The sequence below is a fragment of the Amblyraja radiata genome, chromosome 9, assembly GCF_010909765.2.
Source record: "Amblyraja radiata isolate CabotCenter1 chromosome 9, sAmbRad1.1.pri, whole genome shotgun sequence".
Classification (NCBI taxonomy): Eukaryota; Metazoa; Chordata; class Chondrichthyes; order Rajiformes; family Rajidae; genus Amblyraja; species Amblyraja radiata.
Window position 1 is genome coordinate 45,911,188 of NC_045964.1, and position 27,142 is coordinate 45,938,329.

General features: G+C 41.9%; 2 protein-coding genes across 3 annotated transcripts in view; both read right to left on the reverse strand.

Moving 5' to 3' along the window:
* styx (serine/threonine/tyrosine interacting protein) overlaps nt 1–4,010 on the reverse strand; it is a 40,011-nt gene extending 36,001 nt beyond the window's left edge. The window contains exon 1 of one of the 2 annotated variants that reach the window (XM_033027276.1): nt 3,821–4,010. In XM_033027276.1, the coding sequence (XP_032883167.1) occupies nt 3,821–3,877 (57 nt within the window). In that variant the 5' untranslated portion in view covers nt 3,878–4,010. The remainder of the gene's footprint in view (nt 1–3,820) is intronic. The other variant, XM_033027278.1, reaches the window with a different exon arrangement.
* A 2,828-nt stretch (nt 4,011–6,838) lies between these two features.
* Nucleotides 6,839–27,133, reverse strand: psmc6 (proteasome 26S subunit, ATPase 6). Its single transcript, XM_033027280.1, has 14 exons — nt 26,940–27,133; nt 19,756–19,835; nt 19,629–19,668; nt 19,273–19,325; nt 17,603–17,670; nt 17,095–17,209; nt 16,899–16,986; nt 16,000–16,061; nt 15,434–15,557; nt 14,236–14,297; nt 12,587–12,707; nt 12,410–12,490; nt 7,549–7,620; nt 6,839–7,327 (listed from the first exon to the last, which is right to left on the reverse strand). The coding sequence occupies exons 1-14, from the start codon at nt 27,022–27,024 to the stop codon at nt 7,209–7,211; spliced, it is 1,170 nt and encodes a 389-aa protein (XP_032883171.1). The 5' UTR covers nt 27,025–27,133; the 3' UTR covers nt 6,839–7,208.
* Nucleotides 27,134–27,142: the final 9 nt, after the last annotated feature.

Here is a 27,142-nt window from a genome sequence, read left to right on the forward strand (position 1 = left end):
TAAATTATTTTTTCTGTAATATATTTATTATGGTGTCACGTCAATAAAGATGAACACGATTCTGATTTCTGCCCTTAGTAGTTGGATAACACACATCTCCAGTCATTGTGTTTTACATCTATATGGCTGGTTTTGAACCTCTTGAGTCCGAAGGTCTCGACCCGAAACATCACCCATTCTTTCTCTCCAGAGATTCTGCCTGTCCCGTTGAGTTATTCCAGCTTTTTGTGTCTATCTTCAGTTTAAACCAGCATCTGCTGTTCCTTCCTACACTCTTTGTTAAGTGAAACAGGTCCTATTCTCATATTATTCACCTCAACTGTCTTTTCTTCACCTTCGTTGCTGCAGAGAATACAATCCCAGTTATCAAATCTTTCTTCAAAGTGAAAAAAAAATTCCAGCCCTGCCAACGTCTTCATAAATCGCCCCTGGATCCTCGCCAGAGCAATTGCCCCCTTTCTATAATGTGTCATAGTCTTACAGCATGGAAATAGGCCCTTCATCTCAACTTGTCCATGCAGATCAAGATCCCCCATCTAAACTAAATTTATCCGCATTTAGCCCATATCCCTTTAAACCTTGTGTGTGCCAGTGTGTGTGTAAGGGTGTATGTCAGTGTGTGTCAGTGAAGCGGCGACAACACCCGAAGTGAGTGGATATTCGGAGACTTGGCGACGTCCGGGGAGCATTCCCCTCTCCCCCACCCCCCTGCCCGAATGCGGGCCCTCACAGGTGCTGTGTCCAGCTGGGGTCAGGGGGAGGTGAGGGACAGTGACCCCGGGAGTCAGGGGGAGGTGAGAGTCAGTGACCCGGGGGTCGGGCATCGGAGCGGAGCCTTAGCCCGAGATTCGTCCCCGCGGCTCCGGAGGCGGCACCGACGTCCCCACTCACCGGTCCGCTCCTCCGGGCTGGGGTTAAAACTCCATGGGGTGTGGACAGAGCAGCCGACGGACACAGAGCCGCCGGAGGTGAAGGTGGGAAGTGTGAGCGGTGCCTCAGGGGTCGGTGCTAGGACCACCGCCGTGTCTCACCTATCACACCATCTGCACGGGAATGATTTTCACCAAATCATCCCGCAGGCTGGGTTGGACCCCTTCGTGGGCCGGTAGTTTGACACCCCTGTTTTAAACCTATGCCGTCTAGTTCTTGAATCACATATCCCGGGAAAAAGACTATGCATTCACCTTATATATTCCCCTTGTGGTTTTAACTCACCTCAAACAATTTTTGAATTTCCATCACCTGCAGATTTTGGTTCCATGAATGTCAAATGGAATCAATGGAAGTACTGCAGTTACATTGCCATTTTAAATATTGTGCAATGGGCTTAAACCAATCAAATCGCTTGTTCTTTACGGGGAAACCCGCCGACAGAAAACTATTCTCATTAGTGAGTGTGGAGGAGATCTGGAAGCCTTGGGCGAATTGAATTGTTCGTGGCTTTCTTTCTTTTTTTTAAATTACTATTTATTTATATTTTTGAGCGTGAGAAATTCTGTGGTCAGCGTGAGAGCATGAGAATTGCGTGAAATGCATGATTCTCACTCTCAATGCGTGAGAGTTAGCAGCTCTGCATTTATTTCGATGGCTTGTATGCAAAAACATGGATGTAATGTTGAGGCTCTATAAGGCACTGGTAAGGCCACATTTGGAATATTGTGAGCAATTTTGGGCACCATATCTGAAGAAGGATGTGCTGGCTCTGGAGAGGGTCCAGAGAAGGTTTACAAGAATGATCTCAGGAATGAGGGTAACCAATGATGAGCATTTGTCAGCAATGGGCCTGTACTCACTGGAGTTTAGAAGAATGAGAGGGGACCTCAATGAAACATACAGAATAGTGAAAGGCTTTGATACAATGGACGTGGAGAGGATGTTTCCACTAGTGGGTGAGTCTAGGACTAGAGGTCATAGCCTCAGAATTAAAGGACATTCTTTTAGGCAGGAGATAAAGAGGGTGGTGAATCAGTGGAATTATTTGCCACAGAAGGCTGTGGAGGCTGTCAGTGGATATTTTTAAGGCAGAGAAAGATAGATTCTTGATTAGTACAGGTGTCAGGTTATGGGAAGAAGGCAGGAGAATGGGATTAGGAGAGAGGGATTAATCAGCCATTATTGACACTTATACTTCCTGATCACTTCCAGATCCAACAATGAAGAATGAGGATCGTGTACATAGTCAGCATTCATAAAATCTTGACAGCACAGGAAGTCACTTCATTCCTCCAAACTCTTCACATGGTTCCAGCCTCATAGTCTTTCAATTATTTTCATTCAAATAGTTATCTAGTCCTCTTTTGAATGCTAATGTAGAATCTTCTGCCATCCACTACCCCTGGAGGTGCATTCAGACCCTAATTATTTGGTCTGTATATTAAAAAAAATTGTTGGTTTTTATTTTTTTGCAAACACTTTGAGAGCTCTTGATTACTTGGCCAATGGAAACAGTCTCTATCTGTTACTGTATCAGTTTGGCAAATAATTCCTGGACAATGATAGATGAAACATCAAAGAACAAATCAGATAAATAAAGGATTTTTCTTTTTTTAAATAATCAATTTCTAACTCTCTAGCCAAACCCAATTGCCTGCACATCCTCACCATGTCCCCAACCAGGAAGAGATCATAGGTTATGCAAACACCAAACTTCTCTTTTCACTACTCTAAATTCAGGTATGTGGCACCTCACAAAAACAGAATCATGCTCTTGATCACTAAACACCACTAACCTTTGCAACTATGATTTTCTATGGACTGTGTTTTTCACACTATGGACTTTAGTTTTGCACCATTATAATTACCTAGTATTAGTTATTAATTTAGTATATTTATTTGTGTGTTGTTGGGTGAATGGGCCTGTTAAGTTGCAGCAAATAATAATGTCAGTGTTGTGTTTTTTGTGCATATGACAATTAAACACTCGGGCCTCCCCCTTGACAAACTACCACAAATAATTTATAGAGCCTGACATTCTCTTGGGTCTCAACCTGAAACGTTACCCATTCCTTCTCTCCAGAGATGTTGTCTGTCTCACTGAGTTACTCCAGCTTTTTGTGTCTCTCTCTGACATTCTCTTAATCTGGCTGAATTAATAGTAGAATTTTGACATGAGGTTAAATAGAGCTGGTTTTGTCCAATGCCTCGGCCTCACTTGCCAATTCATTTTAACAGAGTTGTGCTGCTAAAGAGAAAGGGGCCACTCGTTCACATGCACCAGAGATCAATCCCCACATAACTCGCAAGCTTCAGACCTTTGCCCGAGACTCAGCCGTCATCATGGATATCCCACAGTTCATGGGACCATGGGAGACGCGGCCACGTGGTAATCACAGTAATAACCATAGGTCCAAGGGACCACTCCACCCTTCAGAAGGTTCCTGCTACCACTCCTTCCCACTCTCACCATATCTCTCCCTCTCTACCACTTCTCCTCCCACCCCGCTCTCCCCTCCCCACTCCCTGCTCCATTCTCCCCATCCCCCCACCCCTGCTCCCTTCTCATTCCACTCCCCCCCCCCATCCACACCTGTCCTAACTTCTCACCCCCTGCCTCTCCAACAGTACTGCCACTTCCATCCACCTGACCTTACCCCTTTTAACCCACCCCTCCCCCTACCCTTTCTCCCCCGTCTCATCCCCCACCTGACTCTACCCCACCCTCCCCAACCACTGCCTCGCTCTACCTTCCCCTCCCTTTTTCATTCTCCATTTCCCTCCCCGTTCTCCCCCCCTCGCTGACACTCCCCCACCTCTTTCCACCCTCCCGCGGCCCAGGCCGGCTTTGTTCCCAACTCGAGGCCGTGTCAGCGCGATGACCTACCCCCGCGTTCTCCCTCGAGGAGGGCAAGGCCGGGAAGTCCAGGTGTACCCGGTCCATGTCTCGTCCTGCCCACCCGCGGCACCACCAGCCCACCCGGCGCCAACAGTCGCTGCGCCTCTGTTACGTGAGGGGAGCCGCCATGCTGCCGGGGAGCGCCATCAACACGACGTCAGCACGCACGCACACACACACCGGCGCTGCGTCATCGCGCTGCCCAGCGTCAACGTTCTGACCCGGAAGCTCACCTGTCCATTCCCTCCGCAGATGCTGCCTGACCCGCTGAGTCCCTCTAGCGCTTGTGTCCTCCAAAGATCATAAGCTCCACTATAGGAGCTTTGGTGTCTTCCGCAGATGCTGGCTGACCTGCTGAGTTCCTCCAGCACTTGTGTCCTCCAAAGATCCTATAGCAAGCAAGATAGATCACTCGACGAAAAAGGCGTAGTACGGTCATGGGCAGATTCATGGGTAATTTTCCGACCCATTTCTGTAACCGGCTTCCGTCTCCGCACCAAAGATCCCATAGATAACTAGTGCGGAGACAGAAGCCGGTTACGGAAACATCCTCGTAAAAATAAAAGTTATTTGGTAAAAATCATCCTCATTTTCAGAATTATAATTTATTAATACAAACTGTTCCCCCGCAACGTTGATTACTGCAAGTCGGGTCGGGTTACTGAAATGGATGAAAAAAGGCCCACGTTCCGCTGCGTTGTGTACTACACGTCAGCCCATTGCATTTAGCAAGAGTGGTCTATCTTGTTCCACTATAGGATTTTTGGTGTCCTCCGCAGATGCTGGCTGACCTGCTGAGTTCCCCCATCACAGTGGCCTCCGCAGATATCGCCTGGCCCACTGAGTTCCTCCAACACGGTGTCTCTCTTTGCCGCCGCCCGCCCGCCCCAAATGCTTCCTGACCCGCTGAGTTCTTCTTCTTTCGTGTGGCGTGCACAGCCTAAAGTTGTTGGACAACGTGTTCTATTTGATCTGCCGTTTGTGCACGTCGAGTTGATTGCATTAGTCGAAACAGGGCGGACCACGTGAAGGTTGCAATCTTCCACTCCACCCGCTGAGTTCATCCAACACTGTTTTGCTCAAGATTACAGCATCTGCAGTTATTTTGTCTCCAGTGAGGCTTACTTGCCATTTACAATATTTAACCAGAATTCCAGTAATGCTTCCTTTACTTGCTTCCTTACTATCTCCTTTGGAGTAACAACCAATTGTACAATGATATTTTATTGACACATGTACCTAGAGTGATTTTGTTTTGCAGTTCAGTAACAATCTTATAATAGGTACAATCCTACTTAAGTACAAAAGTGCAAAAATAGTCGATTACGCTATATGAGTGGAGTTTCCAGCACCATCTTGTACCCTTCAAGTTCAAAGGTGAAATTGTTAGTTTAACTTGGCCATAAAGACCAGTTGTCCCAGCAGCAGCTTTGGGTCAGTGATGCAGAGGTCATCTGGGCCAGGCGATGTTGTCAATCTCCTCCACTGCTGCTTGGCCGCTTGGAGTGACGCATAATCCAATTGATCATCAGGCAGCTAACAGGGCCACCAGCGGCCCATACCGCAGACATCTTGACCAGTGAACATGCCACCCAGCCACTGCTCACTCCATGCAACAGGGCACCTCCCACAGCTGACGACAGAACACCCAGAGTTCCTCTGAGGCTCAGGAGGCGACTCCCCCGAGCCTGATCATTAGCGCTGCTCCTCTCATCTGTCCGCCACCATTTTGAAAATAGCTTGAGACTCATTCAGCAATTTAGCTTTGTCTCTTCCTCTTCTACATGTTTCCCCTTTGTGATATCATCCAGAGTAAAACAGCTGGAGATCAACGTCCATGTCACAACATTCATGGAAACATAGAAAACAGGTGCAGGGGTAGGCCATTTGGCCCTTCGAGCAAGCACCAACCGCCATTCAATATGATCATGGCTGATCATCCAAAACCAGTACCCCTGCTTTCTCCCCATATGCTTTGATTCTGTTAGCCCCAAGAGCTATCTCTTGAATACATCAGATTTAACAGCACATTTTTCAAACCTTGTATTGCTTCTATATCATCAGAGAATTTATCTGGAGTACACCTGGTAGTTGCCGCCTCACAGCAGAAGTAATCTAACCTTAAGTGCTGACTGTGCGGAGTCATATTCTCTCTATAACCGAGGGGGTTTCTTCTGGGTACTCCGGTTTCCACCCATGTCCCAAAGACATCAGGGTTTGTTTGTTAATTGGCACTGTAAAATTGTCCCTGGTATGAAGTGGATGCAAAAGTGGAATAATCTAGAACCAGTGTGAATGGGCGATCAATGGTCGGCGTGGACTCAGTGGGCTGCAGGGTCCGTTTTGCTGTACCTTTGATCAATTAAGACACCTTTGTTTATCCTATTCACTTTCCTCCAAGATTTTTCAAGGGGAGTCAGCCTCTTTGTAATCTCAATATCATATTGGGTTTTCGTTTAGGTTTAGTACTGTCACATGCATGGAAGTACAGTGAATAACTGTTTTGTAAGCCAAACTCAAGTTGCAGAATAACTTTATATTTACTTAATTAAGTAGCTAAATTACTAATATCTGCAAGGTTTTGTATCAAAATCCCAACAAATCACATTTTATGAAAGGATGTTTCCAGTTTTATTTATTTTTAATTCTGAATTATTTCTTCAGAATATTTTAGATTATATTAACTTTTTTTAAATATAAAATCTTTGAAACTAAGGTAAACTAGATTTGTATTGGTATTTTTGGTTTGTGGAAATATTTGATAAAAAACTTTGTTAAAACTATTAGTGCACAAAGAGTAAATATTCTGTTTCGGTGCTTCTGGGTGCAGATTCCACAGCCTAGACTTTATTCTTTTTCTCAGATCAATCACATCTATGTTCCTCTCCCGCCCACAAATCCCAGTGCAACGTCGTCAATAGCCCCTGATTGAAGAGAGACAGATTCATTGTGTACAAACCTGTTGGAGATCTGCTCATGTAAACATTCAACAAATAGCTGGTCATGTTCTTGTAAATTTAAATTTTATTTTGTGGGCAAAATTAATGAATCACCTATAAACCTTTACCTGGAGCAATGCCTTATATCAGTACAAGGGATTACATTATACTAAAACAGACGTCTCAGTAGCGCTATCTTATTTTCAAGAAATATGTCAAGAGAAAATTGGCGCCAACAGTCAAATTAAGGCTTAAAAATGGATCATTACGCATAGAGCAGCACAACACCAAAATCAGTGGGCACCTGTATGCACCATCTATTATACACTGGTAATGAATTACAGTATACACCATCTGGTTCCTCTCCCTTTTAATGTGTATATGCTGTTTAAGCCACTTTACAACTGTACAAGCGCAGTTAAAAGAGGCTGGTTAACTTATACAGGTTTATAATCAAGTTTGGATTCTAGCTTTTTAGAATCAGCAACTTTTCGGACAGCCTTCATAAAGTCTTCCTGGATAACGTAATCACGGTCAGCACGTATAGCAAACATACCTGAAGGGAAAATATTGAAACAGATATTTATTTTCAAATGGTACCAGTTGGTAAATACATAGTTCTACAGCTGGGGATTTGATTGATGGGGGTGCCTGGGGAAAGGGGAATGTGTGAATCGTAATAATCTTCACTTAAAAAAAATATTTGGCTACGCTTACTGCAACAATAACATTATTAATGTTAATAATATTGAAAGTTTAAGCAGCATTTTAACATACCTGCTTCAGTGCAGACATTTCTCAAATCAGCACCATTAAATCCATCTGACAGCTTGACAACTGCTTCATAGTCTGTAAACATAAAACATGTATAAAGCTGGAAAAATTAAGCAAATTAAATTAGAAATGATAAAGGTTACCATTAACATGAAATTTACAAACCTCTTCCACGGCTTGGTCTCAGGTGGCAAATTAACTATGCAAACCCTTTATATATTGCCAAGACCCTGAATTGCTTCTCCTAGACCTGCTACATATTAAATAGGCTAAATGAGTTATTTCTGTGCTGTCCTATTGTTATGTATGTCAGTATGGCTTTGCATTTAAAACTATTATTAATTATACGCAGACTTGCATCTTTCTATACCAAATCTCAAAAAGCAAGTTGAAAAATATACTTAAAAAGTAATCTATTTGATCAGCAGCTTAAAAAGATACAAAATACAGATGTGAAAACAGGATATTTTATTTTGCGTTGATACAACATACATGCTTCTGATTTAAATTGCAGACAAATAAAAAAAAAAATCAGACACTAACCATATTACGACATAATATGCTATTTGTACAAATATACCAGGTGAGTCTCATCAGGTCCACTAGATATATAAATCTACTAGCACATGTGTCACATCTTATGGGGCTATTATAAATCACTTTGAGTATAAGAGTGGATTGAAGAATTCCATACATTGTGACCGGCCTGTGTACTCAATTGGTGCTGCATATTCTGCTTATAATTAATTGGTTTAAAACTAGATGATTCAATTGTGAGTAAGCAGGAGTGAACAATAATATTTGTAATATGCATCTTATACCTGGAGATATATGAACAAATCTAAGCTGCTGATATATGAACAAATTCTACTCTTTGTGGGATGTAATCAACTGCATGAGTTTCATCTGAAATGGATCAGGCTCTAATTCCTATCACCTTTCCATACAAGGTAAAAGAAATGCAAATAGAACTACTTCGAAGGTTTCTACGAAGGATCAAAGTCTTTCTATGTTGTGCTACGGAGGATACAGGCTTGGAAAAATAAAAATCTAACCGTATGGATAAACTGATACAAACATCATCAGCAAGAGCTTTGTATGGTACACAATCTGATATTTCTGATCTTGACCGCTTTTGGCCGACTGTGCTGCGATTTCAGAGAGAACGCCGCCACCTACGGCCGTCATTTTTGGCCACCTCGCTCAGAGCCCCCCTCCGCCATGTGAGTGCAGAGGATTTGTTCCGTCGATGAAAAATGAGAGAGATTAATGTTTTTACAAAATTCCCCATTCTCTCTGCTGCCCCCGCTGGTGGCAGGGGGAGGGACTATAAAACCAGGAAGTGTCGTGCCTCTCTCAGTCTCTGCCAGACCAGGAAGCGAGAAGGTCACGGCTCTCTGAGATGCGAATAACACTGAACGCACGTCTACTCCACGGTGAGTCCCCTCGATGCGGCTGTAAAGTGGCTGCAGCCCTTTTTAACAAGTTTGTGTTCACAAAATGAATTTTGGCTGTCGGGTGCCTGCAGCCCAATTGTTTGCCTCACCTTTTTTTTTAACAAGTTTGTGTTCACAAAATGAATTTTGGTTGTCGGGTGTCTGCGGCCCAATTGTTTGCCTCGCCTTTTTTTTAACAAGTTTGTGTTCACAAAATGAATTTTGGTTGTCGGGCGTCTGCGGCCCAATTGTTTGCCTCGCCTTTTTTTTTTAACAAGTTTGTGTTCACAAAATGAATTTTGGTTGTCGGGTGTCTGCAGCCCAATTGTTTGCCTCGCCGTTTTTAACAAGTTTGTGTTCACAAAACTCGCTCAGAGCCCCCCTCCGCCGTATGAGTGCGGAGGATTTGTTCCGTCGATGAAAAATTAGAGAAATATTAATGTTTTTACAAAATTCCCCATTCTCTCTGCTGCCCCCGCTGGTGGCAGGGGGAGGGACTATAAAACCAGGAAGTGTCGTGCCTCTCTCAGTCTCTGCCAGACCAGGAAGCGAGAAGGTCACGGCTCTCTGAGTTGCGAATAACACTAAACGCACGTCTACTCCACGGTGAGTCCCCTCGATGCGGATGTAAAGTGGCTGCAGCCCTTTTTAACAAGTTTGTGTTCACAAAATGAATTTTGGTTGTCGGGTGTCTGCGGCCCAATTATTTGCCTCGCCTTTTTTTTAACAAGTTTGTGTTCACAAAATGAATTTTGGTTATCGGGTGTCTGCGGCCCAATTGTTTGCCTCTACTTTTCGACAAGTTTGTGTTCACAAAATGAATTTTGGTTGTATTGGAATTGGTGGAGAGGTGGAATATTGCGTTGGTGACCAGCCCTCCCGTGTGATGCTGGGACCCAACGGGTCCCACTTAGTCTAGTTATTTATAAATCCCGATGATGTTTAGGTAAAACTTACACAGCACCAAAATTTGAGGGTAGCTAAACATTAGCTACGGTAGAGTGGCTCACAACAAATACAATATTGCAGTGCTGGTATTATGTTAATCTGCTATCTACATCAAGAATTCCAAGTACAGGTGCACCCCTTTCCAGTTAAGGCAGTGAATGTCTTATACCTGCCAAGGCAGTTCAGGAGACAAATCTGACTGTGATATTCAGAAGACAAATGTAGGTCCCTTCCAGTCAGAGACAGGTGAATTTATAATGGGAAACAAGGAAGACACAAACAATCTCCCAAAAATACGAGGGGACCGAGGATCCAGTGGGAGCGAGGAACTGAAGGGAATCCACATTAGAAAATGGTGATAGTAAACTGTTGGGACTGAAGGCAGATAAATCCCCAGGGCCTGATGGTTTGCATCCCAGAGTACTCAAGGAGGTGGCCCTAGAAATCGTGGATGCATTGGTGATCATTTTCCAATGTTCTCTCGACTCTGGATTAGTTCCTGTGGACGGGAGGGTAGCCAATGTAACTCCACTTTTTAAGGTGGGAGAGAGAAAACAGGGAATAATGGACCAGTTCGCCTTACATCGGTAGTGGGGAAGTTGTTGGAGTCGATTATGAAAGATGTTATACCAGCGCATTTGGAAAGCAGTGACAGGATTGGTCAAAGTCGGCATGGATTTATGAAGGGGAAATCATGCTTGATTAATCTTTTGGAATTTTTTGAGGATGTAACAAGTAGAATGGATAAGGGAGAGCCAGTGGATGTGGTGTATCTGGGCTTTCAAACAGCCTTTGACAAGGTCCCACGCAAGAGATTAGTGTGTAAAATTAGAGCACAAGGTATTGGGGGTATGGTATTGACATGGATCGAGAACTGGTTGGCAGACAAGAAGCAAAGAGTAGGAATTAACGGGTCCTTTTCAGAATGGCAGCCAGTGACTAGTGGGGTGTCGCAAGGCTCAGTGCTGGGACCCCAGTTGTTTACAATATATATTAACGATTTAGCAAGGGAATTAAATATATCATCTCTAAGTTTGCGGATGACACAAAGCTGGGTGCAGTGTGAGCTGCGAGGAGGATGCTATGAGGCTGCAGGCTGACTTGGATAGGTTGGGTGTGTGGGCAGAAGCATGGCAGATGCAGTATAATGTGGATAAATGTGAGGTTATCCACTTAGGTGCCAATAACAGGAAGGCAGATTATCTGAATGATGTCAGATTAGGGGAAGGGGAGGTACAACGAGACCTGGGTGTGTTTGTACATCAGTCAATGAAAGTAAGCTTGGAGGTAGAGCAGGCTGTGAAGAAAGCTAATGGCATGTTGGCCTTCATTGCAAAAGGAATTGAGTTTCAGAGCAAGGAGGTCCTACTACAGTTGTACAGGGCCTTAGTGAGACCGCACCTGGGGTATTGTGTGCAATTTTGGTCTCTTAATTTGAGGAAGGACATTATTGCTATTGAGGGAGTGCAGCATAGGTTCACCAGGTTAATTCCCGGGATGGCAGGACTGATATATGATGAAAGAATGGGTCGACTGGGCTTGTATTCGCTGGAATTTAGAAGGATGAGAAGGGATTTTGTAGAAACATATAAAATTCTTCGAGGATTGGAAAGGTAGATGTAGGAAATATGTTCCCGATGTTGGGGGGAGTCCAGAACCAGGGGTCGCAGTTTAAGAATAAGGGGTAGGCCATTTAAGACTGAAATGAGGAAAAACCTTTTTACACAGAGAGTTGTGAATCTGCAGAATTCTCTGCCACAGAAGGCAGTGGAGACCAATTCACTGGATGTTTTCAAGAGAGTTAGATTTAGCTCTTAGGGCTAAGGAAATAAAGGGAAATGGGGAAAAAGCCCCAGAACGGGGTAGTGATTTGATGATCAGCCATGATCATATTGAATGGTGGTGCTGGCGCGAAGGGCTGAATGGCCTACTCCTGCACCTATTTTCTGTTTCTAAGAAATCAGGATAACCACTGGGGGGGGGGGGGAATTCCTGTCCTATGGACAATAGGAATTATTCTTTTACTCAGCTGGCATGGACACAATATGCCCAATACTCTGTCATGCTAAAAACGCAATGTGAGAGTTAATTTTCATACTGAATGGAATGTGAATAATTGCATAATTCAAACTTCACCACTTGCAAATTAAGACGATTCTTCTTCTTGTTCTTGGTTTCTTGGTCCTCCAAAATATTCCAAATGGAATTTAAACTGGAGGTGGTGAAGGGAGGGCTTAAGCCAGAAAGGGTTATTGGGAAGAAAGAGCTACTTTAAATTTAGTTTAAATTGTAGTTGAAGCATATATTGTAGTTGTAGAGAACACCAAATGCAGTGAGATACCTACAGCATCAGCAAGATCCAATGCACACCAGCTAACAGACATCCAGCGTTAAATAATGCCATGTGTTAATCCTAAACCAAGCCACAACATTTAACAGAATTCCATTTTCATACGATAATAGTGAAAAACTTATCATACCTATTTCACCGTGTTTCGTGATAGGTCCAGCATGGATCTTCAAAATATCCAATCTTGCTTGTTCATTTGGTAGTTCAATATCTAGTAGTACAGATTTAAATTAAAATCTAATAATTGTTTGTTATATTTATGTAAAATCCTCTTCCTAAAACAATTGCAACTTTACACAATACTTACGGATCTTCCTATCTAGTCTGCCGGGACGCAATAAAGCAGGATCTAATGTGTCTGGTCTGTTTGTAGCCATTATCATTTTAACTCTGTGAAGAGTATCAAAGCCATCCATCTGATTCAACAGCTAGAAAGCAATACAATTAAGACATCAATTTGGATATCACTTCTATACTCTGACATCACCATCTGTAATTCGTCCCATAACGGTGGTGTCGTTGGCGAACTTGGTGATGGAGTTCGCACTATGTCCGGCGAGGAAGTCGAGGATCCAATTGCAGAGGGATGCGCAGAGACCCAGTTCCGTGAGCTTGGTAACCAGCTTGGAGGGGATGATGTTATTGAACACCGAGCTGTAGTCTATAAACAACAGCGTGTTTTTATTGTCCAAGTGGTCCAGTGCGGAGTGGAGTGCCAGTGAGATCGCAACCTCCATGGACCTATTGTTACAGTAGGCGAACTATGGTGGGTCGAGGTTCTTATTGAGGTAGGAGTTGATATTTATCTATTTAAATTTGCAGGGACCCATTAGCCCAGAGGTGGTGGAAGCCCAGGATAATTGTAAGCATGTTTGGTGTTCCTTATGACGTGCTCGCAATATATAATTTAAATTGCTATTGCAATAATAATTAACTACTAAGTGGCTCCAAGTAGAAAATTGCATATCTAGGTAACAGCTAAATTGGCATAGAAACTCTTACCATTTGATTTCCTGAAAAGTTTGTATGATACAGATTTTAACTAAGAGTTTAGACGTGCTTTTAAAAATATAACAGATAAAAAGAAAAAAGTGTAAATGTTTTATATCTGAAATAGGACATAATCAGGCAGCATCCATGGAGAAAGATATAGTATTGATGTTTCAAGTTGATGATCTATCTACAGAACTGCTGTTTAATGCACAACCCATAGAAAATTCTGATGAAAAGTCTGGATGAAACATTGGTCTCTCACTACGTGCTACATGATGCACTATTTCCAGTATTCCATTTTTATATTGGATTTAAATTAAAACAACGTTTATTTTATTTATATACATCCAGTCATGAGAGGAGTGGTGTAGACATACCCTTTTGACCTATTCACATATGCTGACCAAGCTGCCTATCCGAGTTAGTTCCATTTGCCCATATCCCTCCAATCCATGCATCTGCCCTATTGGCTTTTAAACATAATAGTATCCACCTCTACGACTTCTTCTGGCAGTTCATTCTACAAACGCACCATTTACTGTACCCACAAATTCACACTAAATCTTTCCCCTCACCTTAAATCTAGTTTTAGACTCCCCAACCCAGGGAAAAAGATTGTGACCATTCACCTATCTATGCACCACAATTTTATATACCTCTGTAAGGTCACACCTCAGCCTCCTCTGCTCCAGGGAAAAACGCCTCGGCTTATCTCCTTATAACTCAAGCCATCCAGTCCCAGTAATATCCTTGCAAATCTTTTCTACACTCTTAATAGCTTAATGGTATATTTCCTGTAGCTAGGCAATCAGAACTGCACACAATACTCCAGGTATGGTCTCAACCACATCTTATGCAATGGTAACATGGCACCTCAACTCTTGTACCCAAGTATAATTGGAACATCTAACTGTAAACAGTAACTGTTGGTGCACAATGCTCATCTCCCATAATCTAATTTACCTCCATAAGTGTCCGTTGAATCTCACGATCAGCTGAGGTACCTTCAGAGAAACGGCGACCACCTAAAAATATCCAAAAAAAGAGACCCAGTTTGAAATTAACTAAATTATTATTTCTTACAGAAGTTCAGAAAAACAATTTTTCATATCATAGAACTTTCATAATATCACAGGGGCTATGGGAGTTTAGCTCATCAACACCATGCTGGCTTTGTAACGTTCGTTCCATGTTTTTTGCTCTCTCTAAAACCCACAAGTTATTTTTTCCCTCAAGTGTCTATCAATACCTTTGACATTATTGATTGACTGTTCCTACTTTTATTTTTACAGCTGACAATTTCTAGATCGCTACTTTCTGCAGAAAAATGCTTTGTTTACATTCCAGTATGTGTTTTGTTCATTATTTTAAATTTGGTATTGCAATTGGTTTATTATTGGCACGTGTCGAGTGAAAGACTTTAATGCATGCTATCCAGTCAAATCAAACTTTACAGGAGTACAACCAAGTCATATGCAATACAACAGTGCAAAGAATAAAATACCAGAGTGCCGACTATAGCCTTAACAGTTAGAGAGGGTGCAAGTAAAAAAAGTACAAAGTCCACAATGAGCTAGGTTGGAAGATTGGGACTACACACTAGCTTAATGGAAGACTGTTTAGTGCTCTGAAAATAGCTGGGAAGAAGCGGTTCCTGGATCTGGTTGTACGTGCTTTCATGTTTTTGTATCTTTTTTATGTGGGAGAGGAGGGAATGACCAGGGTGAAAATGGTCTTCGATTATGATGGCTGCTTCCTCGAGACAGCATATTCCTTGATCATTGAAACACCTGCTTATAGGAATCCATTCTTTCCATTTACAACATCTGGGATCATCACGGTACTCCTCTATCACATTTCTTTTCAACCTTCTTTGCTTGTGGGAGAAAAATGCCAGCTAGTCTAACCCTCATCCCTTGAACCGTTCCAGTAAATTCTGTCTCTGACTTTTCATTCTCCCAATAAGTGTAGACTAAAACAGCAGTTGATAATTCTATAACAACCTCAATGGTGTTTTATAAAACTTCCTCCTAAAATCCTTAATTATCCATGATGATTCCATCCAATTTATTTCATTAAGAAAGTTATTATAAGACTGCATGCTGTAATTCTTGCTACAAATTAAGGATCTGAATTGAAAAGGTACAGAGAGCATGCTTACCAATTGCATCTATCTCATCCATAAAAATGATACATGGCTGATGATCTCTGGCATAGTTGAACATCTCTCTGATTAAACGAGCACTTTCACCTATGTACTTATCAACGATAGAGCTGGAAACAACCTATTAAATGAATATTCTTAATTTTACAATGATTTATTCATGATTAAACAGTTCAACAGATTATACAAGTTTAAAATGAGAGCTGCCATTTAACCCGTTGAGCTTGTCACAGATGATCTTCTGACGCAACTTAATCTTTTTACACACCAATTCTGATAGTAACCCAAAATCTATTGATCAGTATCATCCACAATTAACTAGAAAGGGAACTCGAAAGAGAACTTTATCGGCCCAAAATTTTTAAATTCTGTATTTTGGCACAAATCCCCTAATTTTATCAGTGGAAACAATTCCCCACCAAGTATCTTGTCAGGCCCTCTAAGAAATTTGAACTGCAAATGAGAAAATAGAGGATAAACTTTCTTCAAAGGACAGTCCGTCTCATCCCGAGAATCAACCAAAACGACCAGATTCACTTCATTTGCAGCTTATGAATATATACCTTTAAGAAGTTGCAGTCTAATTGACTAGCAACAGCTCTTGCTAAGAGTGTTTTGCCTGTACCTGAAAAGAAACAAAGCTCAGTTTTACATTGTATTCCTTCAAAACTTAAAAATGTCATCATTTCTACAGAGAATGATTTTCCCAGTGAAGTAATTTGTTTTATCAATTCAAATGTTTACAGTAATATGTGGGCCACAGCAACAAAATATTGCCACTGTGTAACTAATGGATCACATTTTTTTAGAAAATGCCCAGAGAATGTATTTAACAATGCAATTATATAAATTATTCAGGTCACCCATTGTTCTTCCATCCAAACATGGAGTACTGAGGCACTTTACTAATCCATACTCATCTGCTACTTCTCCTTCCTCTTTCCCCCCCCCCCCCTCCCCACCCCTCACCAAAATCACAACCTCAATATGATGCCTCAAGGAATAATCCATCCTGACATATCATCACAAAGTCAGAGCACGGAAACAGGCTCTTTGGCCTAACTCAGCCATGGCAACCGAGATGCCCCATCTAAGCTAGTCCAATTTGCCCGTGTTTGACCCATAACCCTCTCATCTTTCCCATCCACTTACTTGTCCTAATGACTTTTGAATGTTATTATTGTACCTGCCTCAATTACTTCCTCTAACAGCTCATCCATATACCCACCATCTGCTGTGTGAACCCCCAGGTTCCTATCAAATCTCTCTCCTTTCATCTTAAACTAGTGTCATCTGGCTCTTTAATCCCACACCCTAGGTAAAAGACTGCAATTATCCTATCTCTTCCCCTCATGATGGAATATTTAAATATTCCAAAAGATCCATATTCCCAATTTAATACCACAGGCTCAACGGGATTAGTTTTTAATTGCTCACGTGTACTTTAGTTGGAAAAGGTTACCTGGTGGTCCATAAAGTAGGCATCCTTTTGGAGGAATAATTCCCACCCGCTGGAACAGTTCTGGGTTTGTAAGTGGTAACTCTATAACCTACAAATGCAGCAGAATTTTAATTTCAGCAAAGCAGAAGATTTCCTTGCACAATCAGTTTCATAGAACACAGTTCAACATTTTCACAGTGCACTGTTTTTGGCAAACCTCTCTTAGTTCTCGAATCTGTTCAGCTAATCCACCAATCTCTGAATAAGTAACATTTCCTGGATCTTCATGAGACATGTTGTACACCAAGGGGTCCACTTCTCTTGGCAAATACCTGTTGCACAAGTACACAACATTTATAATTTAATTGTTGTAAATGATCGAACTAGAGCTGTTTGTATCCTTAAATGTTACCTCATTACACTGTTCCCAAACAAAACCAGAAAAGTATCCTTGACTTTTAAGAACCAAAATTCATTATTCCACTGCACTAAGTATATTCCTTAATAAATCACAACAAAAATAACACCAAGACAGAATTTCCCTGGTGTGGAAAACTCCATCTAATGATTGGTAATGATTCATTTGTTAAAACAGAACGCATTCATGAATTGTTTGAATTGCAGTAAATCAAATCTTTAAATCAAAATGTTGAAATATGGATAGACTAAAATATTGATGAGTTAATTTTGTTTATTCAACAAAGGACTTCCATTATAACACGTACCTCATTATAGTTAAAGTTGTCATGTCCAAAGCAACTCTAGTTCCTGGTTTCAACTTGTTTTTTTCAAGCTGTAATTACATTAAATAAGGAGGAAAATTTAATAGATCAGAAAAAAACATTCTTCCCCACAAATAAATGGCTTCTGTTGGCCACATATTTAAAATGAAAATCTTATCAGTGAATAATCTGTCTCCACACTACACACGTGAAAGCTATTTATCTTCTTTCCACAAATTATATCTAAGTTCGTTACTGTGGAGCACAATAGGACACTATTAAAATGTAGTGTATGAATTCAAGCAATTGCTGTTGCTGTTCCAAAATCGATTTTGGATGCTTTTATTTACTTGAATAGTATTAAGGATTATAGGGATGGACTGGACGCGATAAGGTTGAAGCATGGAGTCAAAAGATTTGACTGCAATGTATAAAATAACAAAATATTTAGAAAAAAGCAAAATATATATAAAACCCTCTTAACGTAAGCAAATAGAAAGGGCTTGAATGCACTACCTGAAAGGGTAGCAAATCAGACACAATAGTAACCAAGGGGCATGTTGATTATTTATTGAGAGAAGCAAATAGCAAGAATATATGAGAATGGAAGAGTAGGACTAACAGAAATGCTCTTTGAAAGCACTTTGAATGCCTTCTCCAGTGTAGAACTATAGTGATGCTTTCCGAGAAATAAATAAAATATTTTACGTTAAAACATGGCAATGTATGTGGACACCATATTGACAATGCTGGTCAGAGCAGAATATTTTTTTTAATGTAGCTTCACATTTTTTTTAATTTCACTGCTTAGTTTAGCACATAGCAACAAAAATTTTAAAAATAAAAATAACATGATCTATACCATGCAGATCTTTAACTATTTCTGATAGAGTGTGGTTGGCAGTTTTATGACAGTCTGGTAGGCAGCACTTCATGAATACCACTGGAGAAATCCAGATGTTAAATTGGAAAAAGTGAGTATTTTGGGTTGTGGTGATGCTTGGGAAAATTTTGGGATTGCAATAAGTAAAATGGCAGGATGTTGCATGGAGGCACAAGAAGCTGCAGATCCTGGAATCTTGAATAAGACACAAAGTACTGGAGGAATTCAGTGGGTCAGGCAGCATCTGTGGAGGAAATATAGAGACAATGATTCGGTTTGCGACCCTTCAGGCTGACAAAGAATCAGAGGAAGGACCTTGACCCGAAACTTTACCTGTCCTTTCTCTCCACAGATGCTGCCTGATCTGCTGAAATCCTTTTGCAATTTGTGTTTTACTAGGATGTTGAGGTCAATATCAGGAATCGGGAGGAGCTACCTGGATGTCAGTTGGGAACCTGGGAGAGAGGTCAGTTCATGCCACTGGGACAGTGCCAAGATCTCATTTTCTGACTCATGTTATGGTCTTAACTGAAGTATTGAGTGGCAATTAACAACTGCGCTGTTAGCCTAGAAAAAAATGTCTTTAACAGTTTAGCTCAAATTAAGATAATGTGTGGGTTTAGGATGGTTATGAGATGAGGATTGAGGTGGGTTGACAACTGACAATTTAATAGCTCCGTCATTTCTTCTATTAACACATCGAAATAAAACACATGCTAAGCTTATACAGAATATAAGAAAACAAATGGCTGTAAACAAATTGAGCCAGCATAATTTTGGAGTATTTCACCTGTCGACGGCACCCAACAACATATCGAGGTCCATTTGTAGCCTTTACAATAACTATACAAAGAAAAGAATAATTTTAAGAAGAGACATAATAAACCTCAGATGCTGGAATCTTGAACAGAATACAAAGTGTTGGAGGAACTCCTCAGGTCAGGCAGCATCTGTGGAGGGAATAGATAGATGACATTTCGGGTCAGGATCATTCTTCTGAGCCAACTTGAAATGTCGCCTGTCCAATTCCCTCCATAGATGCTGCCTGACCCACTGAGTTCCTCCATTACCTTGCCGTTTGCACAATTTAAAAGTGCTTTGTTATGAAGATGATACAGTGAACTGTAATGAGCATTTGCTACTTACATTTTTCTTCTGTAAGTTGTTTCAGCACTTCGCCAACAATCTGCAGAAAATTAATTAATTTTATTTGTTTTTAATGGAAGATGCAAAGAAAAGCACGTTTGTTTCATGGAGGAGTGATTAATCGTACCTGACCCACACTCTGTAGAGCTTTCAGATCATTTTCAGACTTTTCGTACTGCTTGGTCAGTTCTTTCAGTTGCTCTCTCACTGTGTATAGGAAAAAGATTTGAGCACTTATTTTGTGGGTTTAATTAATTAAAAAGCAGCCATTCAAGAGTTCTCTTAAGTTGATGCAGTACAAGAGGCCATTGAGCTCATCACATCTGTATCGAGTCTTTGGTGGTCCTAGTTGACTAATCTCAGTCCCCTGCTCCTCCCCATAAAGCCACACACGTTTTCCTCCGTATAATCTCATATTTTCTTACGATCAGGTGGCCACGCCATTTGTCCAGCCTGTGCTAGCTCTTAGAGCAATTTCATTCCCTCAGCTGACAATAGGTTTAAGGTGACAGGGGAAAGGGGAACCAACATTTCACCAGCATCAGAAAAGATGCAGTAAGGTAATAAATGCCACTATAGGATTGGCTGATTGACAATAGGACTCCAAAAAATCTGAAGAAAAGCACCAACCCGAAACGCTTTCTGTCCATTTTCCTCCAGATGCTGCCTGACCCACTGAGTTCCTCCAGCACGTTTGCATTTGCTCAGAACTTTTAAAAGATGTTTTGAGTACACACATTATTTTAAAAACTCAATCATTCTGTAGTTGTTTAGAAAGTGAAATGTATATTCTGTAATTTAAAATACTGAAACAGTCGTTATGCTTCACTGTTCACAGATCAAACGTATTACAAATATTTTGGTTACAATCATTTGACAGCATTTGTCTTTGCACACCATTCTTTCAAATGTGTGTACATGCATATATAAAATGTTCACCCTGTATCTAAATGTTTCCATTTGAAAGGGTGGCAGGCAATATTTCTCATGAGTGTAACAATCTTAAAAACCTAATAAACTGAACTATCTACGAGAACTCTTCAGCAATCAAGGTGGGAAATAGCAACAACGTGATTCTCTTTCTATTTCTTTCTCCGTGAAATTAAATCTGAAATGGCTGATTTATTTTAATTTGTGATGCACAAATCAGCAAAAAATTATCTGAAGATTAAAAACTAAAAAAAGCAACTCAATTAACTGATGTGCTATAACCACGTCAAAAGTTATTTAACCAGCAATGGTTTTGCTGCAAGCATTATTAAAATAGATTAATCATATTCTCTAACAATAGCAAAACAATGTTGCTTTGATGCAATAAGGATGTAATCAATTTCTTCCTGTATCTGCCCAAGGCTTTTTGCAGGACATTTGAAACAGCAGAAAGCAAAATATAATGCTCATTGGAAATGTGAAGCAAAAATAAAAGGACGTGAAGGAAGGTTAGCCTCTAAACATTATTTGTCCGTTCAATTCACAGGCCTGGTCTCTGATGAATACTCTCACCAAAAAAAAATCTTAATTCTGACAATACTCCATTCAAAGCAGATTGTTACCGTCACTTGTAATTAAAAAAGCGTCATTGACAATGTAATGTGAACATGGTAGTTTTGAATGCAAACGTTTCAACAAGAACAACCTGTACTTAGGCAAAACAAATAGTGCTGGAAGAGTTCAGTGGATCAGGCAGCATCTGTGGAAGGAATAGACAACGTACTTATCTGAAATAGTGGTTTTGATGTTAAACAGACATTGGCTCATCATTTTAGATCAACACACAGAAATATGCTCTTCAGGACACAATGTTGGTGCCGAACATGATGTTAAGTTAAACTAATCTCATCTACCTACACAAGACAGGCTTCAAGGCCATCAAGGTCATGAACAATGCCTTCCATAGTGTTTGGGACAAAGACTCATCATTTATTTATTTGCCTCTGTACTCCACAATTTGAGATGTGTAATAGAAAAATCACATATGGTTAAAGTGCACATTGTCAGATTTTAATGAAGGCCATTTTTATACATTTTGGTTTCACCATTTAGAAATTACAGTAGTGTTTATACATAGGTCGTTCCCCCCCCCAATTTCAGGGCACCATAATGTTTGGGACACAGCAATGTCATGTAAATGAAAGTAGCCACGTTTAGTATTTTGTTGCATATTCTTTGCATGCAATGACTGGTTGAAGTTTGCGATTGATGGACATCACCAGTTGCTGGATGTCTTCTCTGGTGGTGCTCTGCCAGGCTTTTATTGCAGCCACCTTTAGCTGATGCTTGTTTTGGGGGTTAATACCCTTCAGTTTTCTCTTCAGCATTTAAAAGGCATACTCAATTGGATGATTGACTTGGCCACTCACTAATTGACCATTTTTTAGCGTTGAAAAACGTGTTTCTTGCTTTAGCAGTACGTTTGGGATCATTGTCGCTGTAGAATGAACCGCCTGCCAATGAGTTTTGAGGCATTTGTTTGAACTCGAGCAGATAGGATGTGTCTATACACTTCAGAATTCGTTATGCTACTACCTTCAGCAGCCATACATGCCCAGGTATAACACCCCCACCACCGTGTTTCACAGATGAGGGGGTATGCTTTGGATCTTGGGCAGTTCCTTCTCTCCTCCATACTTTGCTCTTGCCATCACTCTGATACAAGTTAATCTTCGTCTCATCCGCCCACAAGACCTTTTTCCAGAATTTTGGTTGGTCTTTTAAGTACTTCGTGGCAAACTGTAACCGGGCCACCCTATTTTTGCAGCTCACCAGTGGTTTGCATCTTGCAGTGTAGCCTCTGTATTTCTGTTCATGAAGTCTTCTGTGGACAGTGGTCATTGACAAATTCACACCTGACTCCTGAAGAATGTTTCTGATCTGCCGGACAGGTGTTTGGGGATTTTTCTTTATTATAGAGAGAATTCTTCTGTCATCAGCTGTGGAGGTCTTCCTTGGCCTGCCAGTCCCTTTGCGATTAGTAAGCTCACCAGTGCTCTCTTTCTTCTTAAGGATGTTCCAAACAGTTGATTTTGATAAGTTTGATGGACCTGTCCCACTTAAGACAATTTTTCAGGCGACTGCCGGCGACAGTCAAAGTTGAAAAACCTAAAAAAACGGCAACTGGAACGGTGACTGTCAGAGTGGAACACACACACACATCTCTTCCTTCACCAGCCCATTATGCAGGCGGGGGACAGGTCAAGCGGGGGGAGCGCTGTCTGAGTGAAATTCACACAGTGCAAAGCCAATGTGATACAGACACACACCGCGATGAACAGGAAGATTGTAATTAAGATGGTGAAAGCACAGTGTACGGGAAGGGTCACAGGTCCTTTAAAAGAGGGGGGAGGAGTGGCGAAGGAGTGAAGACAACTTTTAAGAACTCAGAGATACACGGCTGTGAAGCTCGGCGGACCTTAACAATACCGGTCGGTTATCCTTGGTTCTGAAAACTACTGCTTGTTTTTTTTTGAGCCAATGAAATTCACCGGACAGCATTGGCTACAACCTGCGAGAATCCACATTAGGCAGGAAATGGTGTTAGATAGACTGATGGGACTGAAGGCTGATAAATCCCCAGGGCCTGATGGTCTGCATCCCAGGGTACTTAAGGAAGTGGCTCTAGAAATCATGGATGCATTGGTGATAATTTTCCAATGTTCTATAGACTCATGATCAGTTCCTGTGAATTGGAGTGTAGCTAATGTTATCCCACTTTTTAAGAAAGGCAGGAGAGAGAAAACGGGGAATTATAGACCAGTTAGCCTGACATCGGTGGTGGGGAAGCTGCTGGAGTCAATTATAAAAGATGAGATAGCCGCACATTTGGATAGCAGTAACAGGATCGGTTCGAGTCAGCATGGATTTACGAAGGGGAAATCATGCTTGACTAATCTCTGGAATTTTTTGAAGATGTAACTCGGAAAATGGACAAGGGAGAGCCAGTGGATGTAGTGTACCTGGACTTTCAGAAAGCATTTGATAAGGTCCCACAAAGGAGATTAGGGGGCAAAATTAGGGTACATGGATAGAGAAGTGGTTGGCACACAGGAAACAAAGAGTAGGGATTAACGGGTCCCTTTCAGAATGGCAGGCAGTGACTGGTGTTGGGACCGCAGCTATTTACAATATACATCAATGATTTGGATGAAGGGATTCAAAGTAACATTAGCAAATTTGCAGATGACACAAAACTGGGTGGCAGTGTGAACTGTGAGGAGGATGCTATGAGAATGCAGGGTGACTTGGACAGGTTGGAGGAGTGGGCAGATGCATGGCAGATGAAGTTTAATGCGGATAAATGTGAGGTTATCCACTTTGGTAGCAAAAACAGGAAGGCAGATTACTATCTAAATGGCGTCGAGTTGGGAAAAGGGGAAGTACAACGGGATCTGGGGGTCCTTGTACATCAGTCTATGAAAGTAAGCATGCAGGTACAGCAGGCAGTGAAGAAAGCGAATGGCATGTTGGCCTTTATAACAAGAGGAATCGAATATAGGAGCAAAGAGGTCCTTCTGCAGTTGTACAGAGCACTAGTAAGACCACACCTGGAGTATTGTGTGCAGTTTTGGTCCCCTAATTTGAGGAAGGACATTCTTGCTATTGAGGGTGTGCAGCGTAGGTTTACAAGGTTAATTCCCTGGATGGCGGGACTGTCATATGCTGAGAGAATGGAGCAGCTGGGCTTGTACACTCTGGAGTTTAGAAGGATGAGAGGGCATCTCATTGAAACATATAAGATTGTTAAGAGCTTGGACATGCTAGAGGCAGGAAACATGTTCCCAATGTTGGGGAGTCCAGATCCAGGGGCCACAGTTTAAGAATAAGGAGTAAGCCATTTGGAACGGAGACGATGAAACACTTTTTCTCACAGAGAGTGGTGAGTCTGTGGAATTCTCTGCCACACAGGGTGGTGGAGGCAGGTTCTCTGGATGCTTTCAAGAGAGCTAGATAGGGCTCTTAAAAATAGCGGAGTCAGGGGATATGGGGAGAAGGCAGGAACGGGGTACTGATTAGGGATGATCAGCCATGATCACATTGAATGGCGGTACTGGCTCAAAGGGCCGAATTTCCTACTCCTGCACCTATTATCTATTATTTTGAGAACCTACGACCTCCTGGCGACCCACTACCACTGTACCTACGGCACGAGAATTCTCGCTACTCTCCATGGTGGCTTCATTCTGGTCGCCGCTAATTTTTCAACATGTTGAAAAATTTGCGACGACCATAATGAGGTTGCCACTAGTTCCCAGAATGCAGGAACTCCTCACGACCATGAAGGCGACTACCTGGCAACCACCCGCGAACATGTGGCGACCCCATAGTCTCCTGCAGTCACCTAAAAAGTCACCTAAGTGGGACGGGCCCAAGATTTGGCTGATGTCTCTAACAGTTTGATTCTTGTTTCTCAGTCTCATCATGGCTTCTTTGACTTTCATTGCCACACCTTTAGTCCTCATGTTGATAAACAGCAATAAAAGTTTCCAAAGGTGATGGAAAGGCTAGGTGCTGAGAGCTCTCTTATATCTGCATGAAGGAGGCAATTAAACACACCTGAACAATTACAAACACCTGTGAAGCCATGTGCCCCAAACATTATGGCGCCCTGAAATGGGGGGACTATGTATAAACACAGCTGTTATTTCTACATGGTGAAACCAAAATGTATAAAAATGGCCTTTAATAAAATCTGACAATGTTCACTTTAACCACATGTGATTTTTTCTATTACAAATCTCAAATTGTGGAGTACAGAGGCAAATAAATAAATGATGGGTCTTTGTCCTAAACATTATTGAAGGTAAGAGACAATGAGCGAGGAAGCAAGATATTATAAAGGGGCTCTTAGTCCGAAAAGGGTCTTGACCCAAAAAATCATCTGATGAGTTCCTCCAGTACTTGTGTTTTTCTCTTAGTTTACTCAACTTGTTGTAACGTTAATGTCCTCAGGATTTGTTGGACTGTTGTGATCAATCCTCAGCCACCAAGGCCTGGAGCAGAATAACCCTCCTCTTTACGTTTAAATCCCATATTCAGGGTCTCTACATTGAACATTGAAGGGTAGATTGTGAGACTAAAGGAACTGTAGATGTTGGTTTTCCATTTAAAAAAAGCACAAAGTACTGGAGGAACTCAGTGGTTCAGCCGGCATCTTTGGAGGACATAGATTGCTGACATTTTGGGGCAGGATCCTTCTTCAGACCGATGTTGGGGGGGGGGGAAGAAAGTCGGAAAAGAAATAGGGGTGGGACAAAGCCTGGCAAGTGATAAGTGGATAAAGGCGAGGGGGGAGTTTGATTTGCAGATGGGTGAACAAAGGCCAGAGATGTAAAGGAGACAAAAGTGTGAGATAAGGAGTGCAGAGGAGTGAAATGCAAAGCAAAATGAAGGAGTATTGGTGGAAGAGCACAGAGGGGAAAATGGATGGGGATCGTGCGAGAAATGAGTGCTCACCCAGGTGGGGCACAGAGGAGAGAGGAAAAAGAGAGGGTGGTGTTAGTTAGTTCCCTAAAATTGGAGGCTTAAATGTTTGTTTTGTGCCAACGCCACAAAAATGATCAACTGCAACAGCAGCAAGCTCCCCAATCCGACGGCCACAGACAACTTCACCCGTGGAAGCTTGCCCATCAAGGATAGCCATAGTCAGCCACAGCAGGAAATTCAACTACAGATGAAACATTCTCCCTCTCCAAACTGGACAACATCAAAGCTAAACCACCATCTCTTGCAGGTGGATAGATGCCAACACAAAACAAATGTTCATACCATTACATTGTGAGTTACCCAAGCAGAATATGAGGTTTACAAGAATGATCCCAGAGATGATTGGGTTAACAGATGATGAGCATTTGACAGCACTCGGCCTGTACTCGCTAGTGTTTTGAAGGATTATTGCTTAATTTAGAGTCTATTACAATGTCCTTATTTAATTATTTCCTTATTAGTTAATAAATTAACTAAGTATATTTATTCAAATACGAGCTACACATTATTCAATGTCAAATATCGATGTATCATGATAAATTAGTTAATTGGCAGTAATTATATAGTGGAAGTTATTTTTTGTAAAGTCATTTAGCGAATCATGGATTGCACTCCAGACCCAAGCCCGGCTCCATCTGCACGACCACCCCAGGCCCAGGCTAAATGTGCACGACCACCCCAGGCCCAGACCCAAGCCCGGCTCCATCCCCGGCCTCCAACCATGACAAAGCGAGCTGGAGTCGGAGCCGCCGCCGCCTCTCGGTCGCACACGGCCCACGACCGCCCGCCGGCCGATCCCGAGGCGGAGGAACAACCCGGCGGAGTACGTACGCTCCTTCAGGCGGCCGTCGATCTCCTTGTGCTCCAACAGTTTCTTCCTGTAATCCTGCAGCGCCTTGTCCCTGGGATCCGCCATCTTATCGATGGGACGGAGCGGCCTCGGTCGGCGATGAGTCAACCCAACCCCCAGCCCCAAAGATCCTATAGCGGAGCCCCACGCCGACTACCCGCAACCTCCGGCGAGTGGAGCCGCT

Excerpts from the sequence above, each read along its gene's own strand:
- psmc6 (XM_033027280.1), bottom strand. The coding sequence starts at position 27,024 with ATGGCGGATCCCAGGGACAAGGCGCTGCAGGATTACAGGAAGAAACTG. Across the intron at positions 16,987-17,094 it reads AGATTCGAGAACTAAGAGAG|GTTATAGAGTTACCACTTAC; the intron begins GTTTGCCAAAAA and ends CTGCATTTGTAG. Across the intron at positions 7,621-12,409 it reads CACGAAACACGGTGAAATAG|ACTATGAAGCAGTTGTCAAG; the intron begins GTATGATAAGTT and ends TTATGTTTACAG.